The sequence below is a fragment of the Seriola lalandi genome, unplaced genomic scaffold (assembly GCF_002814215.2).
Source record: "Seriola lalandi dorsalis isolate HSWRI2012SDOR001 ecotype SW California unplaced genomic scaffold, Sedor1 jcf7180002054163, whole genome shotgun sequence".
Taxonomy (NCBI): Eukaryota; Metazoa; Chordata; class Actinopteri; order Carangiformes; family Carangidae; genus Seriola; species Seriola lalandi.
The window spans coordinates 310,272-332,890 of NW_019524716.1; the positions used below are offsets into that span (position 1 = coordinate 310,272).

Consider the following 22,619-nt stretch of genomic DNA (forward strand, 5'->3'; position numbering starts at 1 on the left):
GCAATAAGTGCAAAAAATGTAATGGTCAACACATCACAAAAACAAAAATAAATGTTACTATTAGCAAGAATCTTATCGATTTCGCTGACCCTCTGACCTACACTGTGGCACCGTCATTACATCACACTTCGGAATTTTGAATGTGTGTAAATCATCGCCAGTTACTAACACAGACACGAGACTAGTTTTCCAGTGACTAAAATTAGATTAAAGTTTGATGTTTAAGATTGCTCAGTATTAAAATTAAGTTTGGACTTTGACTTATTTGCTTTTGCATAAAGAGCAATTAAAGTCATACCAATGCAATATACAATGTTTGACTTTTTTCAAAATTCTGCAACTATACAGTATAGGTCCTGTGCTCGGTGAGATTATTTGCACATGAAATATTAATAGTGGAAGTACAGATGCGCAGTGAATGTGTGCTGTGTGGTGTACTGATTCCTCTTGGAGTGCAGGGAAGAAAGTCGGCCTGTAACTGCCTGTGTTGCAAGTTTGAGGTGGAATTCTCTCCTTTACATTTCAAGTTCAGCTGTGTGGGAGGCTTGTTATTCATGCAGATGTCACAAGAAAAGGCTCTCTCTCTCTCTCTCTCTCTCTCTCTCTCTCTCTCTCTCTCTCTCCCCCTCTCTCTCTCTCCCTCTCTCTCTCTCTCTCACTGCATGTCTATGCTGCCCTAATTCCTAGGCAAGTGCTGCAGTGGGCTTGTTGTACTGGCAGTCCATGCCTTATTGTTCGGTACTTCTTTAACACCTACATAATGTATTTCATTAGAATCTGCTGTCACTCTCTGTCCGTTCCACTTCATCCCATCACTCTGAGTTTTTATTTTTTATTTTTAAGGAAGTGGGATCTCTTTGCACCAAATAAACAACTGCCCTCTATTCTGTTGCCATGCATCTTCCTCTGTCTCTTGTCTGTGTATTTTGTTCCTCTGCTGGGAATTCAATTATCCTGGCTGTTGTTTTATGATGTTGTCGTGACATCCGATGACGGATTCATTATCTCATCTCCTGACATGACAGCATCGTAGAAACGGGATTGTTGTTTCCTACACTTTCCCTTCACTTCGCTGCATTCGGCTTTACATCCGGACTGTGTAACTCTGTCTGCATCAGTGATACTAGTCTGAGGTTTTTGTTAAGGAGTAGTTGCATTAAAGGCATGTTGGTTGCGATGGTTGTTACGTGGCTGAATAATTCAGAAATTCAGATGATGTTTTGACAAAAGTGATTTAATCAACAATGTGACAAAGAGATATCTCTTCCAGGATTCCCTCTTTTTGTGTCACACTTACAGACTCCTTTGCAGTTTCTCCCCATTTCCAGCAATGACTTGAAGTTTGCTCTCTTTTATGGGAATAATATATAAATATATCCTGGTGATTTCTCTTTTTTTTTTTTTTTTTTTTTTTGCATATATTTGTTGAAAAAGTGAAACTCAAATAAAAGTTATGGGATTTATTTGCAGTATTTTTACTTGTGTTGGCTTCTCTTTTTAAAGTTTTACTCATGAAAGGACGGGTTCCTCTGTGACAGGAAGGTTGGCACACTGTAGGTGAAAATGTTGCAAGAGCTTTGTGGCTGTGTTTTAATATGGAAAGTACTAACCTCTGCTGGGGTTATAAAGAGGCTGCAGACTGTCGCTGACTCTGGTCTCTTTGATCTCCGTCTTTTTTTGTCTTCTTAAAAATTGCACAAAACCTGAAAATATCCTGATATAGCGCGACACGATAGAGTATGCTAATTCACAGAGACTGTGTGCCTTTCCCTTCATAATATACATTCTTTAATAACACTCTCTGTGTTGCAGGGAATGAGTTTGGCCATCCTGAGTGGCTGGATTTCCCCAGAGTGGGGAACAATCAGAGTTACCACTATGCCCGCCGGCAGTATAACCTACTGGATATGGATCACCTCCGCTACAGTCAGCTCTACGCCTTTGACCGGGACATGAACCGTACCGAAGACAAGTATGGCTGGCTGGCTGCCCCACCTGTAAGGACATCACATGCTCACTTTACAGTAGGCTTTGTGCAGACAGTCTCAATGACAAAATCACATGAACATATAATGTCACAGCACCATTTTTAGTCACATACAGAATATTTAATCATTTCTTGTTTCCTAGCTGATTGTCCATAAGTGATTTTGCTCATGTAAGATGATTTTATTTAAGAATAAATGTATTCTGAAGACACTATCTTTACAGGTACAGGTTCAAAATTTGGGAGTAGTGTAGGTATGTTGAACCTGAACCCAGGCAGCAGATAAATGCACCATAAAGAGAGTTCATTTTGGAAATGTCTTGTTTCTCTGGCTGCTGTCAAGGTGAACAGTAATAGATTTCACTCTCCTCCTGTAGCTTCTCTCTTTGCCTGCTATTGAAGCTTATGGGAGAAAAGAAAAGATGTTTTTCTCTTGAGGAGCTGGTAGCAAAGTAATAGGATAATGCAAATGGAGAGTGTGGCTAAATTGACAGGGATTAGGAGTAAGTCTGTGTAATTGATTCAAAAATATCCTCCCTCACATCCCCAGGAATCAGTCTTCTGATTAGAATGACTTCACCTTGGTGCCTCGCGCTCTCACCTGCGCTTTGCTCCTCAGCAAACGGCAGACAAATGCAGCAGAGTAGGAAATGTATCAGAGAGCGCAATTAGAGACATGTCTGGTTCACAAGGATAATTTCTGCATATTGGTCTATCAGTCAGACGTATGCTCTGACTTACTGGAGCCTCTAACACCTTTTTACAACTGGATGAAATGGAGCTTTGAAGGTTAAGCAAAGCAGAGGCAGAGCCTGGCTGCTTTCTCTGCTCTCTTTTGGGGGGAATTGGAGGGAATGCTGATCCCAAAGGATGCTATTGGCAGGGAAGATACATACATTTGACACTGGAGCTGACCCGTTACACATCGGGTGCTGTTTTTCTTGGTTGTTTCAATGGCTTTTTATGTGAGATCATATAGTAGATGCCAGCCCTGCAATGTATACTGAAGACATCATGGAATTTTGTTCTTTCTTGAGGTTGATTCATAACCTCATAATATTATAAATATAAGGTAAGATGATATAATGGCAGTCTAAAGGTTGTCATTTCCGTTAAGTTAAATTGCATGTGAAGCTCTGGGCAGCTGTAATGTATAGGGAGCAGGAAGACCATCCATCACAAGGGTAATATCTGAATATTGGGCCTTATTTCAGATACATCTGATGGCAGGAGTTTACCCTGCTGGAGTGCTCTTGAACACAACATCCACTTAGGGCAGAAGCTACCTCTTATTTAAGGCTGGAGAGGATGTGCATGTAATTAGCTCTCATGTTTTCTTTTGCTGTGATCATGGAATAACAGATTTTGTTTTTGATCACACACCATAAAAAAAAGACCGTTTTAATATTAAGCTGCTAGATATTTATTCTGTGATCATCAGAAAGGTTTGGACTGATTGTTGTCAATATTACAAAAATGTTTTTATGTCGAGATCACTGAAAACAGTTTTCAAATGGTTTTTCAAAAAATGATTTCTTTGTCTTTGATTCTTGAAATGTAATTATGTAAACCTTGAGGAAGTGAAGCAACATGTGTAATAAGCCAGTTCCAGGGGTGGGGTTTCTATAGCTCTCCCTGCACTTCTGCTCTCTGTCCTCGGAAGCAGCTGCGACAAAAAAGAAAAAAAAAAAAAGAGAAAAAAATTGTTCAGGGATTGATACAACATCACAAAAAGACTTTGTAGAACATTACTCACAGATAACGCCAATAACTGCTCAGAGATTCAGCTGTAATAAGTAGATGAGTCTGAATCCTCTGTACAGCTTATCAATGACATTGCCAAGGTAATCGCGCTGAGTGGGAATATTCTATAGCTCGGTTCAATATTTCACTGTGGTGGTAAGATCCAAGGGCATTCTGTAGTTAAAATGAGGAGCAGGAGAGGATCTGTCGGCTGCTCTCCTCGTTGTCCCAGGTATAAGTGAGCTTAGCAGACTTTGCTTAAAAGTGTGATTTGTGCCCACCTCTTTTGAAGATGTGCAGCTGTGAGCTTCAAAAGGCCAAACTCTGGACATGAACTGAGGCCCCTCTTATTGAAGAGATAGCATCAATTCAGGTCTTCCTCTGTGATGGAATGGAAATAAATCAGTACACACTAGTGAGCGGACTATGGCATTCAGTGTGTAGTGTGTGTTTTACTTAGACCCGCATTACTTAACCGCTATGTCGCGAACCATTACAGTTGCCCATAAGACGCTTTTATTTTTTCGTAATATAACGTAAAGGTCCCATATGTCAGTGTAGTCCTCCTTCAGGCTTCTCTCTGGAGCTCTAGTAGCGTTGAGCCTCTCTCCTGATTGGCTGACTGTCTTCTGAGTAATCAGATAAACACATAGCAGATTTCAGGTAAACACTCAGAGAAGGTCGGATGGTGGGTCCAGGTGGGCGGGGCTTGGGGCATGGCTGACAGTGGTTACTCCTTTGTTTTGATGTCGCAAAGTTACAGAAGTCCTGAAGGCTGGTTTTAAAGCTCAGTTTCTGAATACAGGCTGTGTGCATTTCTCTGTGGGCTGAGCACTTTGATACTTTCACAGTATTAATATAGAAACCTGCTTTATAATCAAAAAAGACATGGACAACTACCTTTATACAATATGGGACCTTTAAATCTATCTTTATCTATAGTAGTAAAAGCAGTCTATGAAACCCAACATTAAGATTTTATGTTCACATTAGGATACACTTAGAACATTGAGGTCAACGGAGGTCTTGGGATTTACTGTACCTAACACCGTCTGTGACTTGAGCCCTTTGTGCATTAGGCTATAATTCGGTCACACAGTGTTCCCCAAGAAAACCTTAGGGGAAAAGTCAAGAAATTATTTTTGACCTCTAATCCAGCAGCGGGGTACATCTTCAAAATGTATTTTCAATGTCTCCTATCTCCCTGGAAACATAAAACGTTCACCCAGGGCAAAACCAAATGTTTAAATCCAATTTTTCCACAAACTGTGGCGGCTGCATCTACAGCTGACTTAACGTACGTTCCCAGTGAAGGAAAAAAGAGCAGAGGGGATGGTCGCAGTTCGTGGAAAATATTGGATTTGAACAGTGGTTTCATAAAACTATTTTCATTCAGAGTGTTTAGGTCACAAATAGGGTTACTGTAGGGATTTACCCTGCTCTCATTGCCTGGCTAAGTTTCACCCAGAGCTGTTGTTTCAGTTCAGCATTCTGCTGCAGGCAGTGACAGAAACAGAAATTTAACAGGCTCTTAGACCTAGAGTCAAACTGAAAGACGGTGCACATCAGGTGAGCTACTTTTTCTTGCTGCACACTCGAAGGTTATTACATAATTATTTGGATTTTTCCAACAAACATCAACAGATTCTGAATATAATCAGATTTTATAATTACCGCCAGGTCTGTTGATTGCATTTAAATTTATTTATTTATTTATTTATAAGTAAGAAATATCTTTTACTGTATATGCTTATTGGGTCCCAGCTTAATGGATGCAGGTTGTATTTGTTAGAGGGTTTGTAAGAGGAGCTTGGCATTGCTCCAAATATTTGGACTTCTCACGTAGAAATGGACTCGGTAAAAGACTCCAGACTGTCGGCTCATTCCTTACCCTCTGTCCTCTCCGCCGGTCCGGTTGCAGGGGTTCTTATCTTCTCGTTCAGCCGTGAATATGCTGCCCTGAAATTGGCTCGGGGAACAAGGCACTAAAAATAGGGGGTTGGGTGACATTGATAATCTCTGCTAATGACACGTTAACAGTAGCTCGCTCCACAGGAGAGTGGCGGCTTTATCATGTGCAGCTGTCTAAAGCTGACAGCGTGCACCTTGCACTATCCTGGGCCGCTGCTTTCTGCTGATGAGTGCCACCTGAAATTTGATGTGGGGGAATGTTACTCAGTCTATTTGGAAATGTGAAGTCCACTGATATAATGTGGCCCATTATAACTCTCTAAATCCAAGATGAGAAAGGTAATGACTATTCATGAAGAACTATTTTATTAGCTTTTCTTTTCTCTCCCTTTTCCCCCTCCAGGCCTTTGTCAGCGCCAAGCATGAAGAGGACAAGGTCATTGTGTTTGACAGGGCAAATGTGCTCTTTATCTTCAACTTCCACCCCAGTAAGAGCTTCCAGAGCTACAGGGTGGCTGTAGAGGTTCCAGGAAAGTATCCTTTCAGCCTTCATCTGTCATGTCGCAGCTTGTTTCCTCTACATCTTCAGACATTAGCTTTCCTCTGTCACGCCACGGTGCACACTCGCAGTGCCTCTCAGAGTAATGATGTCTTTGTTTGTTACTTAATCTTTATGAGCTTGATAAAATCACTAACTGAGGATATTATAACCAAAACAGTTAACGTCTAAAGGGGCAGAAAGGAGACAGAAGTGGAAAGATGGGAACTGCTTAATCCATGTGCGCACTGACACTTTTAAAGCTCACAGAGAGTATTTGAACTCTTTTGGGAAGGCATGATTGAAATACAGTCCGTCAACTACTATTTAGTACAGGAACTGTGTGTGGATGAATATTACCAATTTACCCTTTTTTTTTTTTTTTTTTTACCCAATTTACCCAGTTACCCTTTAACTTTTTAACATTTAGCAGCATCAACACGTCCAGATTTCCTCTTTTCACACTTCATCACAGTATTCTCTAAAACAAATGACCACATTTTCCATCAGATCAGTTGTAGCTGTACTTTTAAATGCTAATATCACAGGGCTGCTCAGTTGTGCGGCTATATAATTTTTAAAGGATAAGGCTAACAAAAAGAAAAGATCAAAACCAACAGTGCATTATTTTGTCTCTCAGTACTCATATTACCCCATATTTGTTCTGTCTAAAGGGAACAGAGCAGATTTTCCATTAATCGGAAGGTCAGTGGTTCGATTCTTGGCTCCTCCAGTCTGCATTTCTAAGTGTCCTTGGCCAAGATACCGAACCCCAAATTGCCCCCGATGTATCATCAGTGTGTGAGTGTGTGTATGGTAGAGAAGCGGTATATGTGTAAGAAAAGGCGCTCTAGGGAAGCCTAGAGAATATAAGTGCAGTCCATTTAAAGACATAAATCTTGAAACACACATCACATATATACAGTTTCAATTAAATTAAAATAAAAAAAGTCTAAGCAATTCCCTCAATCACCCGGGCAGTGTAGTTACTGTATTATCAACGCTCACTCCAACCGGAATACAAGTTGCTCGGGGGTATTCGATGGGGACTATTTTCAGCAGTGGATCTGGAGTGCTAATGAGTAACAGGAACGGTAGCAGCATGTGTGGGAGTGACTCAAAAATAAACTACAGTGCGTGTTCATGGTAATGAAGCAAAACGTGTCACACAGTGCAACAGTGTGGCCCATGACGTTGTTTTAATAGCTTTTGGACAACATCTCCCCTGTGCACTATGGCACAGAGAGACTGCCCTCCTGTGAAAAACAAGCAGACAGGTCGTTTGTGCAGCACTTTATTATGACCCATAGTTACGTTTTGTTGTTAGGCAACATCTAGTGGTCGTGGTAATTATGACAGGAGCAAAGGGGAAAGTGCAGTGACGTAGTATAAAGAGCGACAAAGTCTATGTTAGGAGGAGCAGAGATGCTTTTGTGCATACTTCAGTTGTAACGAGTGGTTATTTGAGTTACTGTTGCCTTTCTATCAGCTCAAACCAGTCTGGCCATCCTCCTCTGACCTCTGGCATCAACAAGGCATTTTCGCTCAGAGAACTGCAGCTCACTGGATATTTTCTCTTTTTCGGACCATTCTCTGTAAAACCCTAGAGGTGGTTGTGTACGAAAATCCCAGTAGATCAGCAGTTTCTGAAATACTCAGACCAGCCCGTCTGGCACCAACAACCATGCCACGTTCAAAGTCACTAATTCTGTCCCCATTCTGATGCTCGGTTTGAACTTCAGCAGATCGTCTACAAGCCTAAATGGATTGAGTTGCTGCCATGTGATTGGCCTATTAGATATCTGCGTAAACGAGCAGTTGAACAGGTTTACCTAATAAAGTGGCCGGTGAGTGTTTATTAAGATTGCCTTAAAGATTTCAACATGAGACAGGTCATACTTTCATACCATCAAAGTGAGTAAGTAGCTTATCTCCAATGTGTGAAAATCAACAGCAACTGTATTCAGTCACATGGTTATGTCATCTTCACCACTAAGTGTTGATATGAGATTGAAGGCTGGTTCAAAATGAATTTATCAATAAATTAGTCAGGGCTTTGAAGAGAATGAAAATCACCTGTGCAAATAGTGCCTTCCTCTTCTGGCCCGAGAAGGGGATCAGGATCTAAACACTGTGTCAGACTTGTTTAAAGCAATTGTGCCTTTGTAAAGACCCACAATTTTACTGGTTGTGTTTTCTCCGAGGCTAATACTTTTGTGATATAATTTTGGCAGTCGCTGTTGAGAGGAATATGAGTCAGTTGTTTATAGTGGTGTTGTTATGCTATTAGAGAGAAATAATAGCAGAGCCCAGTGATTCAGAAAGCGCTCTCTTTAGCAGCATTGGCTGTCTGTCTTCCCAGCGAGCAGCGCAGAGGAATTTAATGAGTCCCACAGTTGTGATTACAGCAGGCTTAATGATCAGGGATGTGAAGGGGGACAGAAATCTGACAGATTTGTATTTATTATAACGGACATCACTCTCTTCTGGGGCTCACTGTAGCTCACGCCAGCAGTTTCCCGGATGGATACGAAGCTGTGTTGTTTCCTCAGCTATGACTTCAATATTGTGATGGAGAGTCGAAATGCTGACAGAGTTTGTTAGTTTTCTCTGGACGCCAGCGGTTCAAACCACTACACATGAGCAATTCAGTCTCAAATTATGATGATTCGATTGGCTGACAATGAGGCTGTTAAACAGCAGTTGTTCCTTTGAGTTCTACAGTTTTTTTTTTTGTTTTGTTTCATTTAGAGGGATAATTTGATGCTTCTTGCTAATTATAATGAAAATAAAACTGTGTCAAAATGTAATGAAATATCCTAAATGAAAAAAGCTTTTCATACAGTATCAGCCTGATGATGTCATTATATTAACCAGCAATATGTTTTATTACATTTCAAATAGTTTCTCTCACTGGTTATGACATTATCTGGCAATTATTATATCGTTACATAGATGTTTAGGTTATAATGTCCCTGATGCCTGGGTAGCATGATTATTACAGTGGATAAAAAACAATACACAAAGAACATGTCTAATCTCTATTGCGCGTGTTAATCAGCATCTAAAAATATAGGGGCAAAAACCCCTAAACATGTTATTAAATGTGAATAGTGAGACAGAACAATAATCAAGTTTATTTGATGATTAAAAAGATAATAGGAGTAACTCGTAATCTCTTAGTATCATGTGTTAATTGTGAGCTTGTTTGATGTGCAATTATTGTGCGTTCTGCGTCGTGTTTTCAGCTCTGGCTTAATGGGGTAAATCTCGGGCACAGCACTAATAGCCTTGCTGCACAGTGTCTGTAACACCATTTTTGAGGGTTTATTTTCATTTAGATGGAACCACATCTTTTCCTCCTGGTGCTCCTTTTGATGTTTAAGGAGAGGCCTCAGACACTGGGTGGGTTGAGAGGAAATGCAAATAAATGTGAGGGCAAAGCTCTGGCTGTCATTATACAGAGAGGCAGTAAACACATAAAGGCAAATGTGCCGTGTGTGAGGAAGGTAAATGCGCCGTGTGTATGAGGAGATGCAGATCCTCCGATGGGAATGTGTGCAGAGGATCCAATTAGGGAGGAAGACAGATGAAAGTGCCACTCAGAGGCAGAGGAGGTAAACAAGACAAGCTCAAAGAGTCCAAAAGTGCTTTTTCATTACACTCAGCTGTCATATACTTAAACTTTCTTCTACCTGTGTGAGGGTCAGGGATGTCACAGAGGAGCCCCACACCACAGCTGTATCAGGAAATGATAGCTGGATGCTGCTGACCATGCTGTGTACCACTGAAAATGGATCCAATACGGGAGTCATTTCCTTTGGCCATATGGCAAGTAGTGTAGTATCAGAGAGTGTCTCTTGGATGGCTGCATGTTAGTCAGGGTGGATTTCCAGTTGGTTTCTCTTATTACCAAACTAAATGGCATCTCATAATGTCTCGATACGTTGCTTAATTACACAGAGGAACTCTAAGAAAAAATAGTTGTCGATGTAATGCTGAAAAAAAATATCCCTAGTTGAAGCTTTACAGATGTGTTACAGCTAAATAACTTTTGTGGTTTTAAGGTAAAACGTAAAAGTCTGCTGTTTTAACTCTACAATAAATAAATAACTATATAGTCGTCGTCCCTCAGCACCAGTCCATAGCTGGATGCTCAGTGACTGTTTGGCCTCCTCGTATTTTTAGACAAGCATTTTATTGCTTCTCATTGTCCTCTTTTGAATGTGTGTGTGTGTGTGTGTTTTTTTTTTTTCCTCTCTCTCCACAAGGAACAGGAGAGAAAGTGAAGTGAAGCACCTCGCCGAAAATGTTGGCCATTAAAATGCAGTCAACGTCAGCTTTTCGACAGGCACTCAAACCATCACTGTTTTTTATTATTTTCTCTCTGACTCGTGGTGGACACATTCTTCAGGCAGTGGGCTTTATCTGGCTGGTTGGAGTATTTGAAATCCCAGTTGGATCCCGTCATGAAAGCTGTACCTGTCAGGGCAGATTGGTCTTTGATTTACCCGGTGCCAATAGGCAGTTGAGATTGTGTCAGGTCATCATTCTCTGTTCCTTCAATGCCATTTGGAATAATTCAACTACATGTGTAGTGACACTAACTAACTAGGATTTAGGATAACATGCACAGTTCTGTGCATAGGTGACAACAATTTACTTTGGTATTATCTAGAATGAATCGTATGAGGAAAATATGCATCTACTTCCTGTAAGATACATCAAGATGGATTGAGTAAACAAAGTTGCATTACTTTTCTCTGCATGAGATCCCATTAGGTTGTGAATGTACCAGATATCATCCGCAGACATCCTCATCAATCCAGAGGCTTAATCTGTGATTTCGGATTTTGTCGTGTTGAAACGCTGTAGACAAACAGACGAGCTACTTTATTTCAGGCATTAAAGGAAAATTCTATTTCATTATAACTTTGCTCTTATTTTTGTAGTTTTTACCATCGTTTCTCTCATTATGATGACACTGCGCTCGATAAGTTCCTCAGATCTGGGAATAGGCTGACATTACCAAAGGAGTATGAGGAGGCAAGAAAAACAAGCAGTCAGTTAATCAGACAGGCTGTACACAAGCCAACAGTTTAGCCAAAGTGTCTACCACTTTATTTGTAGGTAAAATAATAATAACAGCCTTTTAACTCCTGTAAGTATGCCACAACAGTTTTTCCCATCTCCAATTACAATAAAACGCACCACTATTAACAGGTAAATCAGACAGCTACCTGGTGCACAAATAATAATCTGCAGCTCAACACACCCAAAACTCCTGAACTCATTATTGACTTTGAGAGGCATGAACCTCATCCCAAAAACTGCCCTACAGAAGTTGAAATTTCCTAGCACCCATTTCTGCAATATCCTCAGGTGGAACATAGACACAGACCATGTTGTCAAAAATGCCCAGCAAAGACTTTTCTTTTTTTTTTCTCAGGCAGCTCAATACATTTAAATTAAGACAACAAATCAGGCTCCGTTTCTAAACAGCAATGTTTGAAAGTGAAACCCACAATAGACACCACTGGATTCTGAGTCAGCCATCCAGAATCATGGGCACCACCCTCCCTCCATCAATGAAATCCTTCTTCCAAAACTAACTGTGAAAAAAAAAGATAATTTACCAATTTGTTGATGATGATTCCCTCAATGCAGAGGAAGACTGTTTACACAAAGCTACGGCAAGTACAGTGGTCAAAGAAAGAAGTCAGTCAGTAAACTGTGATGGAGGTTTTCAATGTACAGTTTTGGTAATAATTTGTCCTTTTTCAATTGTTTTCCCTTTTAAAGTTTGAAGTTTGGCTGACTATTTAAATACTATAAATACAAAGCTACAGTGACAGATAAGAAGGAGAATTCTGACAGTAAGACTCGTCACACTGACAGCAAGTTTAACAATACAAAGCAGTTACACCCACCCAACTTTTTGTGCAAATGTATAGCTTTATTTCATATGTAATGAGAATTTCAAAATAAAAGAATGTTCATCATTTTGTATAAAAAGTTTGACAAAAGCCTGTCTGGATCTCGCTGGACTTGTTACAACCAAACAAAGCAACAGAGAATAAAACAGCTGTGCTCAAGGCTGTTAAATAGTACAGTAGCTGTCACGCCTTTTATACAAAGAGATGGGCATTCCTTTATTTTGAAATGAATAGTCTTTAAGGGTCCCGCTTTACATCAGTTTATGTGTCTTGGCTGCTGCCACCTCTTATTCCTCTTTGGCAGAAACTGTTTCTTGCCGTTTCTTACACTCTGATGTAACTTGCACCAACTGAGCAGAAAGCAGGGAAAAGTCGACTCTGAAAAGGCAAGATGTGGTATTTAGAATGCCTTACAAGGCCAGGCCACATTCTTCAGATGTGCACACATATCTTAACTCTTGTTCACCCACGCCAGGGTGCTATTACTTTCATAAAGCCAGAAAGAAAAAAAAACAAAACAACAGGCTGGTGGAGAAACTACATGGTGGCTCGGTCTGCAATCATGGTCATGGCCAGATTCTTTTCAGGTCACCAATGGCTCTAATCATCAAGCTGCCTTCTTTTCCTTCTGCCCATTGGACGAAATTGATTGTGTTCGTAAGGCTTCCCCTTTATTCACAAAGGACGTATTGATAACAATACTTTACGGCTCAACGGCAAGCTATAGTTGCAGCCGTCTGTGGCCACTAACAAGGACATAATCACTCAAAGCTTCCAGCCGCCAATTTGTGCTGGTTGTTGCTTCCTTGCAGAAAGGTTTGCTGGGAATTACTGTAACTATGCATCATTTCCAGTGCACTATGTGCCAGAGGCGTGCACAAATACAGTACAAATGCACAGCAAGCATTGTGAAGAAGCACCGTAGTAATTCCCAACACTCTCCATCCATTCTGAATGATATTATTGGAAAATATTTACAGTTCACAAACATATTCCATGCTCCATTATGGTTAATGTAAATGTTTTTCTTGTTTGTATTAGGAGAATTAACCTTTGGAATCAAATACATCCTCAGTTTCCCAAAAGCATTACAGCCTTTGAGAGAATATTTGCATATTCTTCTGGTAGTTATTGTAAAACCTCCCTAGGAAAGTGAGTTTGTTATGTTAATAAACTAGCATGGCGGCGAGTAGAGCAGAGGAGGTTTGAAGGAGGGGCTCTCTCTCTCCTCAGCAGAAACAATGCACAGAGCAGCACTTCTTTTTAATCATCACTATCAAAGCAGACAAGCAGGCAGCAAAAGCGGAATTTTCCCGGCTCTGGGGCAGAACGAGGCAGTGTTTGAGGATCACACTCGCACTCCAGAAGATCGCCTATGGGGAGATAAGGTGATTATTCAGCCAGCCAATTAGGGGGCTGTTTGCATGTCTGCTCCTCTCTCCTGGTGTTTGTTACAGTACCACTGCTCACAGCTGCCCGTCCCTGAGAGACAGGAGTTAATAATGCACTGCACAGATGTTTATGGGTATTTACATTATACATGGACATCAGATTACACATGTTCAAGCTTCTCTGACTGGCATGAGTAAAGCTAAACTTTGCCTGGAGAGAACTTTTCAGATTAAAAAATAAATAAATAATTATGTACACACTTGTCAAAGTGCACTTTCTTTCATTTTAAATCTGCCATTTAAAATGTCTTAAATATTTCCTCTGACATTAATAACAGCCTTGTAACTGATTCCGGCATCCATCCTTTTTGGGTTTTTTTTTTTTTTTCAAGCAATAAGATGGGCAGCGTACTAATGCCAAGCACGTTCTCCCCCAGAAAACTGTTGCTTCTGACTGACTTTGGGAGCTCTTTCCTAATAATTTAGATATCATATTAGACAGTATTCTCTATTTCCCCCTGCTGAAGGACATTAATTCATCATGTAATCAGAGATCTTTTGTAAAAAATAAAAAAAATGAATGAATGAATATATTTTGAAGGGAAGCATCCTTGTTTAGAAGCACAGTGGAGAGGAGAAAGGAGGAAGAAAAGGTGACAGTAAAGGGCCTTTCCCTTACTCCTCACACACACACACACACACACACACACACGCACACGCACATACAGTATGTGCATCTTTTCTGTGCATGATCAAAGGCAGGTGTATTTTTTTTTTTAACTATGTAACTGTCTCAGTGCAGTGAAGAACCATCCCACACCCCTCCCTGACATGCCATATTGTTTTACAGCTTTGAATCACATTGGTTTCATCAAGACGTCTTTTTTTTGACAGTGATCAACTGAGAAAGACTCTTAAATGTCAAAGTAATAAGTCATCACATGCATTAACAATATTCAGTATATTCCACATACAGCATAAATTGGTATTTGAAATTTAAGTGTCCAGATATGTGAAGTTAATACAGTATTTGTTAGGTTAATATCAGACTTAAACACATGCAATGACCTAAATACTAACTTGTGTGGGATGAATACTCCGGCAGTAATTCATTTGTTATTCTGTACTTAATTTGTAGTGATTTGCTCTCGCTTTGACATTGACGTGTCCTAGAGGAAGAGTGGATGCTTCATTTGTGTGTATCTGTTGTCATTCATTTGGATCATTTTTTTGATCAGATTCATTATTTATGCAGTGAATTAGATAAATTAGACAGGCAGGCTGGATGGTTGAGCCATGGCTGAATCGCTTTTGTGTTTATGTTAATTTCAGGCAGCGTTCTCTTTGTCTGCCAGAGCTCTGCACTGTTGCTTTGCAGCGCTGCGAGGAGGAGATGAATGCTGATGGATGTGAGGATTTCAATGAGTATAAACCAGCTGAGCACTGCTAAACCAAGTCTGCACAGCAAAAGCACTGGAGATAAAAAAAAAAAAAAAAACCCCTCTCTTGTGGTTCTTACGTCTTAGATCTTATAATCGAGTTTCCCACTGCTATTGCACCTTAACTTCCATCTTCCTCAGATACAAAATCAAGCTGGATTCAGATGAACGTCCGTACGGAGGTCATGGACGTCTGGACCACAACACGGAGTTCTTCAGTGAGGCCCAGCCCTTCAACGGCCGCCCCAACTCCATGCAGGTAAATATTCTCAACCTCGCACTTTTGACCCCTTCAAAGGTCACCTTCTGTTGAACATCACCGAGTCCTAAATATGAAGTATACGCCTATTATAATTCCAGGACCATTGTAGTCGAGTCCAATCTCTAGATCACTTTTCTAATAACCTACGGTGTATCAGTATCCCTCTCTGCATAGTAATTCTAACAAGGTTTGGAGGATGTTGCACATTCACATTGAAAAAATGACAAAATTAAGTGTACTCAAAAATGTCAGTACGCATATTAAATGATTTTTGAGAGGGCTGTTGATGGGCACTATTGTCCCACAACGCAGTGCACGTATGTAATGGAGGAGCCGCTCAGAGCTGAAAAACATCAAAAGGAATTGTGGGCGGTGATGAGACAGCTCCAGAAATATCATCAGAAAATGAAAAATGAAGGATTAAAACTTTGGACAAATATTTTTCCTTCTCTTTGTTGTTTCCAAATTTATTTTGCCAGTAGCATCACAAAGTAACATGTTTAGCATAATATTTTTATTATAAAATGTTACTTTTATTACATCTGCCAACACAACTCTTCAGAATACCATCACGGTACAAACTTATTCTTATGTGGATTTAGGGCACAGATTTAGTCTCATATAGCTTTTTCACTTTTGACTGGACAAGCACAGGTATAACAACATTCATAATGGCTGCTTGTCATATAGGTGTGTTGGTGTCAGCCGTCCTGGTGTCCTTTTAGACCTTTCTCACAGCAGACTGAAAAGGTGTAACCAATAATGATGGCTTTGTTCCACTGAAATTTCCTGGCAAACCTCTCCAATGAGCAGCTGCATTCTGACACGGGCACAACAAAACACACAGCCATTATGAATGTTACGTAACAAATTCAAGTATCTGCTACATGCTACTTGCTAAATCACTGGCATGGCTTACTGGCACACCTTTGGCTCATTATATATCTATGTGTGTAACTGGAGGATTAAAAAGTACATCCACTATAGTCAAATCATCCAGAACATCTTCTCTGAGGACTCTCACAATGTAAACATGACGACACTTGAAAAGGTTTCTTTCTTGTTAATGAGAGTACAGTGGGAAAAAATGGCCGTGATAACAACCTCAATTAGTTTAGAGTCTGCCGCTGACCTTACCTCACATCCTGATGTACTACACCGACCGTTCATGTGAGTAATTGTATCTTGCGGACGCTTAGTGTTAATTTCTTAGGGTGCATACGAACAATGCTCAGAGGAAACAATATGCATGGTAGCCATGATGAGTTTATCACAGGGAAAAACAAATATATCAGCGACTTAAATGGAACACTGCCGTCCTTGATTTTAGTTATTTACATGAGTGTTTTTAACCCTATGTCCACTATGAGAGGTTTATTCTCATGCATTTTGTGGCTCAGGCGTCGGCAACTGTTGGATGTTGACTAGAATTTGAAAACATATGAAAACATATGGATAAAGTTCACATTCAAACTGTGCGTGCGTTAATCAGGTGGATATTGAAGGTAGTTTACTAAAGTTCTTTATGCGGAAACAGAGGTGGACACACAACCTGCTCAGCTGCAAGTGTATTAACGTTTTGTCCTTTTTATGTTCCATGTTGGATTGCACAAATCAGTTTAATTAGCTTGAAATGGAGTTCGTAGTGAGACGATCTTTTAGAGCTGTTCTAATGAGGTTTATGTGTGTTGTTATGAAACAGTGCTGCCTGTTCTGGCAAAAAGCCACCATCTCCCTGGTCTGGGCCTCTCCGCTTAACCGTTGCTCTATAATTTAGTATCTTCTTCATTAATATCATTAGCTTTTAATGCAAAATCCTGAAAATGATCAAATATGGCTGCCTTCAAAAGAAGTTAGATTTGCCTGTCAGGGTATGGTATCCATTGTGGATTTCCCACCCCCATAACATTAGGCTTGTTTGTGAATATTGTATTTGGTGTCTTGCATTTTACTCAGCTCGTTCTTGTAGTTATCCAGGAATCATTGAGCGTCATGTGAATCTGATTTCAGATTCTCCACCAAACAATGTGCATTATTCATGGTGTTAGAACTTACCTTTTCATGTGCATGGCTCTTAAGCTCACACGGCGTCATGGAGAGGAGAAAAATATCTGGGAGAATGAACCACTGGGCTTCCATCATGGAGACTGCTAAAGGCTAATAGCATGAAATAGGTCGGTCCTTGAAATACAGAAAGAAACACTGATATGCATTTTAAGCAGAGTGCTTGAGGATCTCCCACGTTTGCCTCCTTTTTCTCCTGCTGTAATTTTTTCCTTGATTAAAATGCTGAAAGGCAATAAGATGTTTATGAATAAGGTCAGGGATGAATTAGTGAGGATCAGCACAGATACCCAAACACTCCAACTGTAACTTGGCTGATTGCATGTGTTAGATCTTATGTTAATGAATCCAATTAATGTGCGAGGACAGTGATGTCTGTGAAGTGGTCTGCACAGTCATCACGTCCTTCTGTGGTTTTTCAGTTTGTTTAGTAAAATAGTAAACATCTCGAAGCAGTACACTTATGCTGTTTTGGTTAGTACCAGAGTTGATGTAGCACCCGGTGAGATGTTTGTTTATCTGATGTTTGTTTAACCACCTCAGATCAATACTGAAAGTGTTTCAGTTAATGGATAGGGGATATTACTCTATATTAAGAGTTGGACAGAGCACTTTATGCATCAAAAATGTGTTTGGCATAACTGACACTGCTTTTAAGATCATCAATTCAGCATTATTTAAGATTCTGTCGACCCTTGTTAAAAAGCCTCTTCCTCTTTCATGCACGCTGTGATCCTCCATCGTATTAGCTTAGGTTTCATCAGGTAAGGACTCAAATTCCACATTCTCTTAAATCTTTTCTACCTCTTATTAATTCACACACCACTGCTTCACCCACGTCCCTCTTGGCCAAAATGTGAAATTTAGTTAACAAGTCATCTGCTAATGTTGGCACCATCATGGATTAATGGGGAATGAAAGGAAGTGAGAGGAATGAAACCGACAGGGAGGGAGGGAGGAGGCAGGGTGGGGACCCTTCTGCACATACTGTATCTCCTTTAGGCCCTCTCATAGAGATTGCACAGTGAGATTGTAGTCTTGCATAAAGATGCTTTTTCTCCTCCTCCTCCTCACACCTACCTGGTTATGACAAGACTAATCAGACAAGAGCCTCTGTGGAGGCTGCAAAAGGTGCCCACACCATCCATGTTTAATTTAAAAACTGTTGCTTTCAAAGTCTACAGAAACTTCTTCTCTACTGTCTTTTTTAATGGGTCCATCAGTTCTCCAGCTTCCTCATTACGGAACGATAATAAACTCTCATATCCTCCAAGAATGCATCACTCCTCAGACGGAGAATACACATAATTGGATGAAACCAGCAGAGTCGAGATAATCGCGGTGGCACGGTACACTGAGGTGAACTCCATATCACCGAAACACCCTGTGTTTACAATTCTGGTGCTGGACTGTTGTCTTTTGACGTCTCTTTAGTTCTTTCCGTCATGTCGGTATTATAAAAAACTGATGAAAAGAAAAATGCGCCCACTTCCTCAAAACAAATATAGAAAGAAAAAATGAGAACACAGAAAGAAGTTACACATGACACGGATAGTAAACAGGCATTCTCATTCATAACATTTGTTTCGTGTCTCACTATGGGAATGCCTCCTGACCTCATGAGAAGCTCCAACAACATTACGCCAGCCCTAATTGGCTGGCAGCAGTGACGCCTATGTCAGAAGGGGATGGGCTCCTCCTCCTATATATTAGGCTGACAGATCGTCAGTTGTCATTCAGAAACAACTGAAGCGACAAGCTGTCAACACCACTATACTAATGGGGAATATAGCAACATTTCCCTCCATAAGCCTCATTTATGCTCTCTTTATGTACGAAAATAGATACATCCATTTAATTTGAACATGCACAATTATGGACAAAATGAACCCAGAACGGACAGAGCCTAATGTTGAGCATAAATGAGGCTATATTCTCATGTAGTAGCTGCACAAGCTGTTTAGCGAATTTCACACGTCTGCTCGTGTCTATAGCTCACTAGCTAACCATACCTATGGCTTACAACATCAGTCAAAATGAGAAAAGTACAAAGCTTTGTCCCTGTGATGAAAAATATCTGGTTGGGACAGTGTGTGGCATGTCTGGGCTTTCCCCATGCTCATGCTGCCTTAACCTCTGATGGATGTATCCTCTGCGTTCCTTTCCCACATAAGCGGCTTTACCACTGGCTAGCCCGCAAGGCTAGCCTGTTGGGGAAAGACTGACTGCTGAGTGGACCCACTTAAGTTGGCCATTACACCTTGATCGAGCAGAGCAAAGGCAAGCGGCAAAAATTAAGCCAACACAAAAGTGCCAAAAACTTCAATTCCTTGTATGGCCACATGAGAATGGCTCCAAAGGCGAGTCAATCCCCATAGACTTTCATGTTAAAATGTTTACAGCTTGGACTATATAGCTAATTTCCTCCTTCATGACAGCTTTATGGGGGTGAATTTTTATATGAGTCACTTGTTTTATTAGGACTTAAAATTCTGCACAGTTGAGGGCGTGGCGACTTTGAATGACAGGTGGCTGAGTGTATGCTTGCCACAAACCGACATGCACCAAAGCACGCCCCACCTCTTTGCCCATTTTTGAATTAGCCTGGAGTTAGGCAGAGTGGACGGAGTCAGCCCCTGTCAAGATAGTGACAGCGGAGCTCTGAGCTTCAAAACCGCTCTTCAGAAACCTATAGGTGATGTCACGGAGGCTATGTCCATCTTCATGTACAATGAGAAAAAGCACACAACCAAGTCCTGGCCACCATTTTCCCATTGCAAGAGAGAGATGAGGGATGCAATGGATTCGCTGCTGCTCATGCCATCCTGGAGGGTCACTTGGAAGGATATACCATACAGCAAGAAATCCCTGTTGGACTGTGAGGGGATGGAGTCCCACTGCGCCTGCTAGATGCCTCCATAGACCCGCTGGTGGTGACCCACCTTCAACCGAAGACCTCCTTGTCTTCCACAGCTCCGTCTCTCACCTCCATGACGGACTGCTTGTAGAAGTGATTATGAAGAGAAAGAAGCAGCTGGACTGATGGCCTTTGCTCTGTGGGAGAGCAAGCCTAGTCTGCCCCCTTCATGGGCCAAAGTCCCCGCCAAACTCCATTCCAGAACAAGTTTGACGGGACATGTTTCACACAGAGTGCAGAACATGGACAGTGTGTGCTGCACACCCCAGCCACAAGAGTGTGCCAACACACCAGCTTTGATGGAGTGGCCGGTCAGCCCTCCGTCTCTACACTGGGAAAGCTGGGGAGAGCGACAGAGCTACAGGCTTCACTTCAAGATCACTCCACAACATTTAAAAGAAGTAATCTATTCCCATGCTCAGGACAGGTCTGCCAATATTCTCCAGGAGAAAATTTCCACCATAAGAAAGAAAAGAGCTATAAGAGTTGCCCTTCTGGGGAAAGCCACAGCTGTTTCCACTTGAGGTATTTCCTAGACCCAAAAAAGGGGGTCAGGGGGATGAGAACCATTCTGGATCTCCGTGCCCTAAACAGTCATCTAAGGAAACACAAATTCAGGATACTGACACTTTTCTCTGCTGCAGTTCATGCATGCGGGCAACTAGTTTACATCAATCTGACGGACGCTTATTTCCATATACCCGTAACTGGAAATATTTGACATTCACTTTCCAGTGGATAGACTATGAGTGTGTGGTTCTGCCATTTGGTCTGAGCCCAATTGTGTTAGTAAGTAGCCACATTCAAGGAGGGGGCATTCGAATTGCCTTGTACATTGACACCTGGCTAGTGGCAGCCCCCACGCATCAGTAGGGGGTTTGTTACATGGATGCTCTCATGCAACATCTACTGAATCTGGGTTTTCAGATAAATGTGAAAAGACCATGATGGTGCCGGCTCATTCTGGCCCCTCTCCAAGCCAAGGCATTTTTATCCATAGAAAGAGTGGAGACTATCCAGACAAGTCTAGCATTGTTTCACAGGGGACAATATGGTTACTTTCAAACAATGCCAGAGGCTGCTGAGCCTGATGGCCTCCTCTGTAGTGGCCATACCACTTTGGCGCCTGTATATGAGAGGCATCCAGTGTTGGGTAGCCTCCATTCCCCTTGGCTGAGGGATCATCATGTTTTAGTGAGGACAGACAATTCCACCATAATGGCTTAGGCAAAGGGACTCAGTTCCCCCTGCTTACACACATTGGCACACAGACAGATAGTTTGGAGCACCATGCACCTGCAGAGCGGCTCATGTGCTGGGCATTTGGATTTATTCATTTTTCATTAGGGTTTGGTCAGACAGCCATGGACGTCTATGCAACAGTGGAGAATGCTCAGTCTTCTTCTCTCTACATGATCAGGGAGCCCCACTGAGGGTGGATGCACTGGCAGATGACCTTCCATTATGCTTCTCCCCCAGTAGCACTTACTCCTCCAACTCTGATCCTGGTAGCCCCGCGTTGGCCAGGTAAGCACTGGCCGGCAGAGATTTTTCAACTTCAGTCTATCGTGCCGTGTTCATTGCCACTACACTGGGACCTGCTGTCTCGGACACGGCCTGGCATGGTTCATTCCTCTTCCGTGTCCTTTGGCAGTGATTCTTTCATTTCTACAGTATTAAGAAGGGTAAAGCTTTCTCAACATTCAAGGTGAATCTGGCAGCTATTTCAGCCTGCCATATTGGTTTTCACAGAAAGATTGTGGGTCAACACCCTTTAGTGTGTTGATTCATGAAGGGTGAATGCTGTAAATTGCCTACATCAAGGCCACTGGCTCCATCGCGGGATCTTCCCTCTGTAATAAATGTTCTCTCCTGTTCCCCTTTTGAACCCTTGAAACAGGTGGAGTTGAAGATTTTGTTCTTGTAGACAGTCTTATTGCTTACTTTAGTCTCGGCGCATAGGTGAGATCCATGCACTTTCCATGCATCAGGCATGTATACAGTTTTCCCCTGGGATTACTAATGTCAGTATGTAGCCTAACCCAGCCTTTACCTTGAAGGTTACAGGCTTGTGCTCTTCTATAAGACTGGCTGTTTTTTATTCCCCTCCTCCCTCCTCTGAGGAGCTCTGGAGTCTGCCTCCAGTTCACGCACTGCAAATTTATTTGGACAGGACCCAGGCTTTTAGACAGGGTAACCAGTTATGTGTCTTGGGCATAACCATACGTGGGAAAACCTGTATCCAAGCAGCGTCTTTCCCACTGAATAGTACAGACTATTGCCCTGGCATGCACTCCGAGGGGTCCTCAGCCTCCCATTGACCTACGTGCACATTCCACCAAGGGTCTGGTGACCTCGTGGGTTTTCTTCAAGGGAGTTTCTATGCAAGAGGCTGCATGCTAGGCCTTACCCCACACCTTTGCTTGACTCT

The 22,619-nt window shown here is 41.5% G+C and overlaps 1 protein-coding gene across 1 annotated transcript in view; it reads left to right on the plus strand.

The window, feature by feature from the left end:
* The window catches only part of gbe1b (glucan (1,4-alpha-), branching enzyme 1b), an 88,813-nt gene that overhangs the window by 55,920 nt on the left and 10,274 nt on the right, over window positions 1-22,619 (plus strand). The window contains exons 13-15 of the mRNA XM_023403619.2: window positions 1,813-1,997; window positions 6,045-6,175; window positions 15,087-15,204. Of these exons, the coding sequence (XP_023259387.1) occupies window positions 1,813-1,997; window positions 6,045-6,175; window positions 15,087-15,204 (434 nt within the window). The remainder of the gene's footprint in view (window positions 1-1,812; window positions 1,998-6,044; window positions 6,176-15,086; window positions 15,205-22,619) is intronic.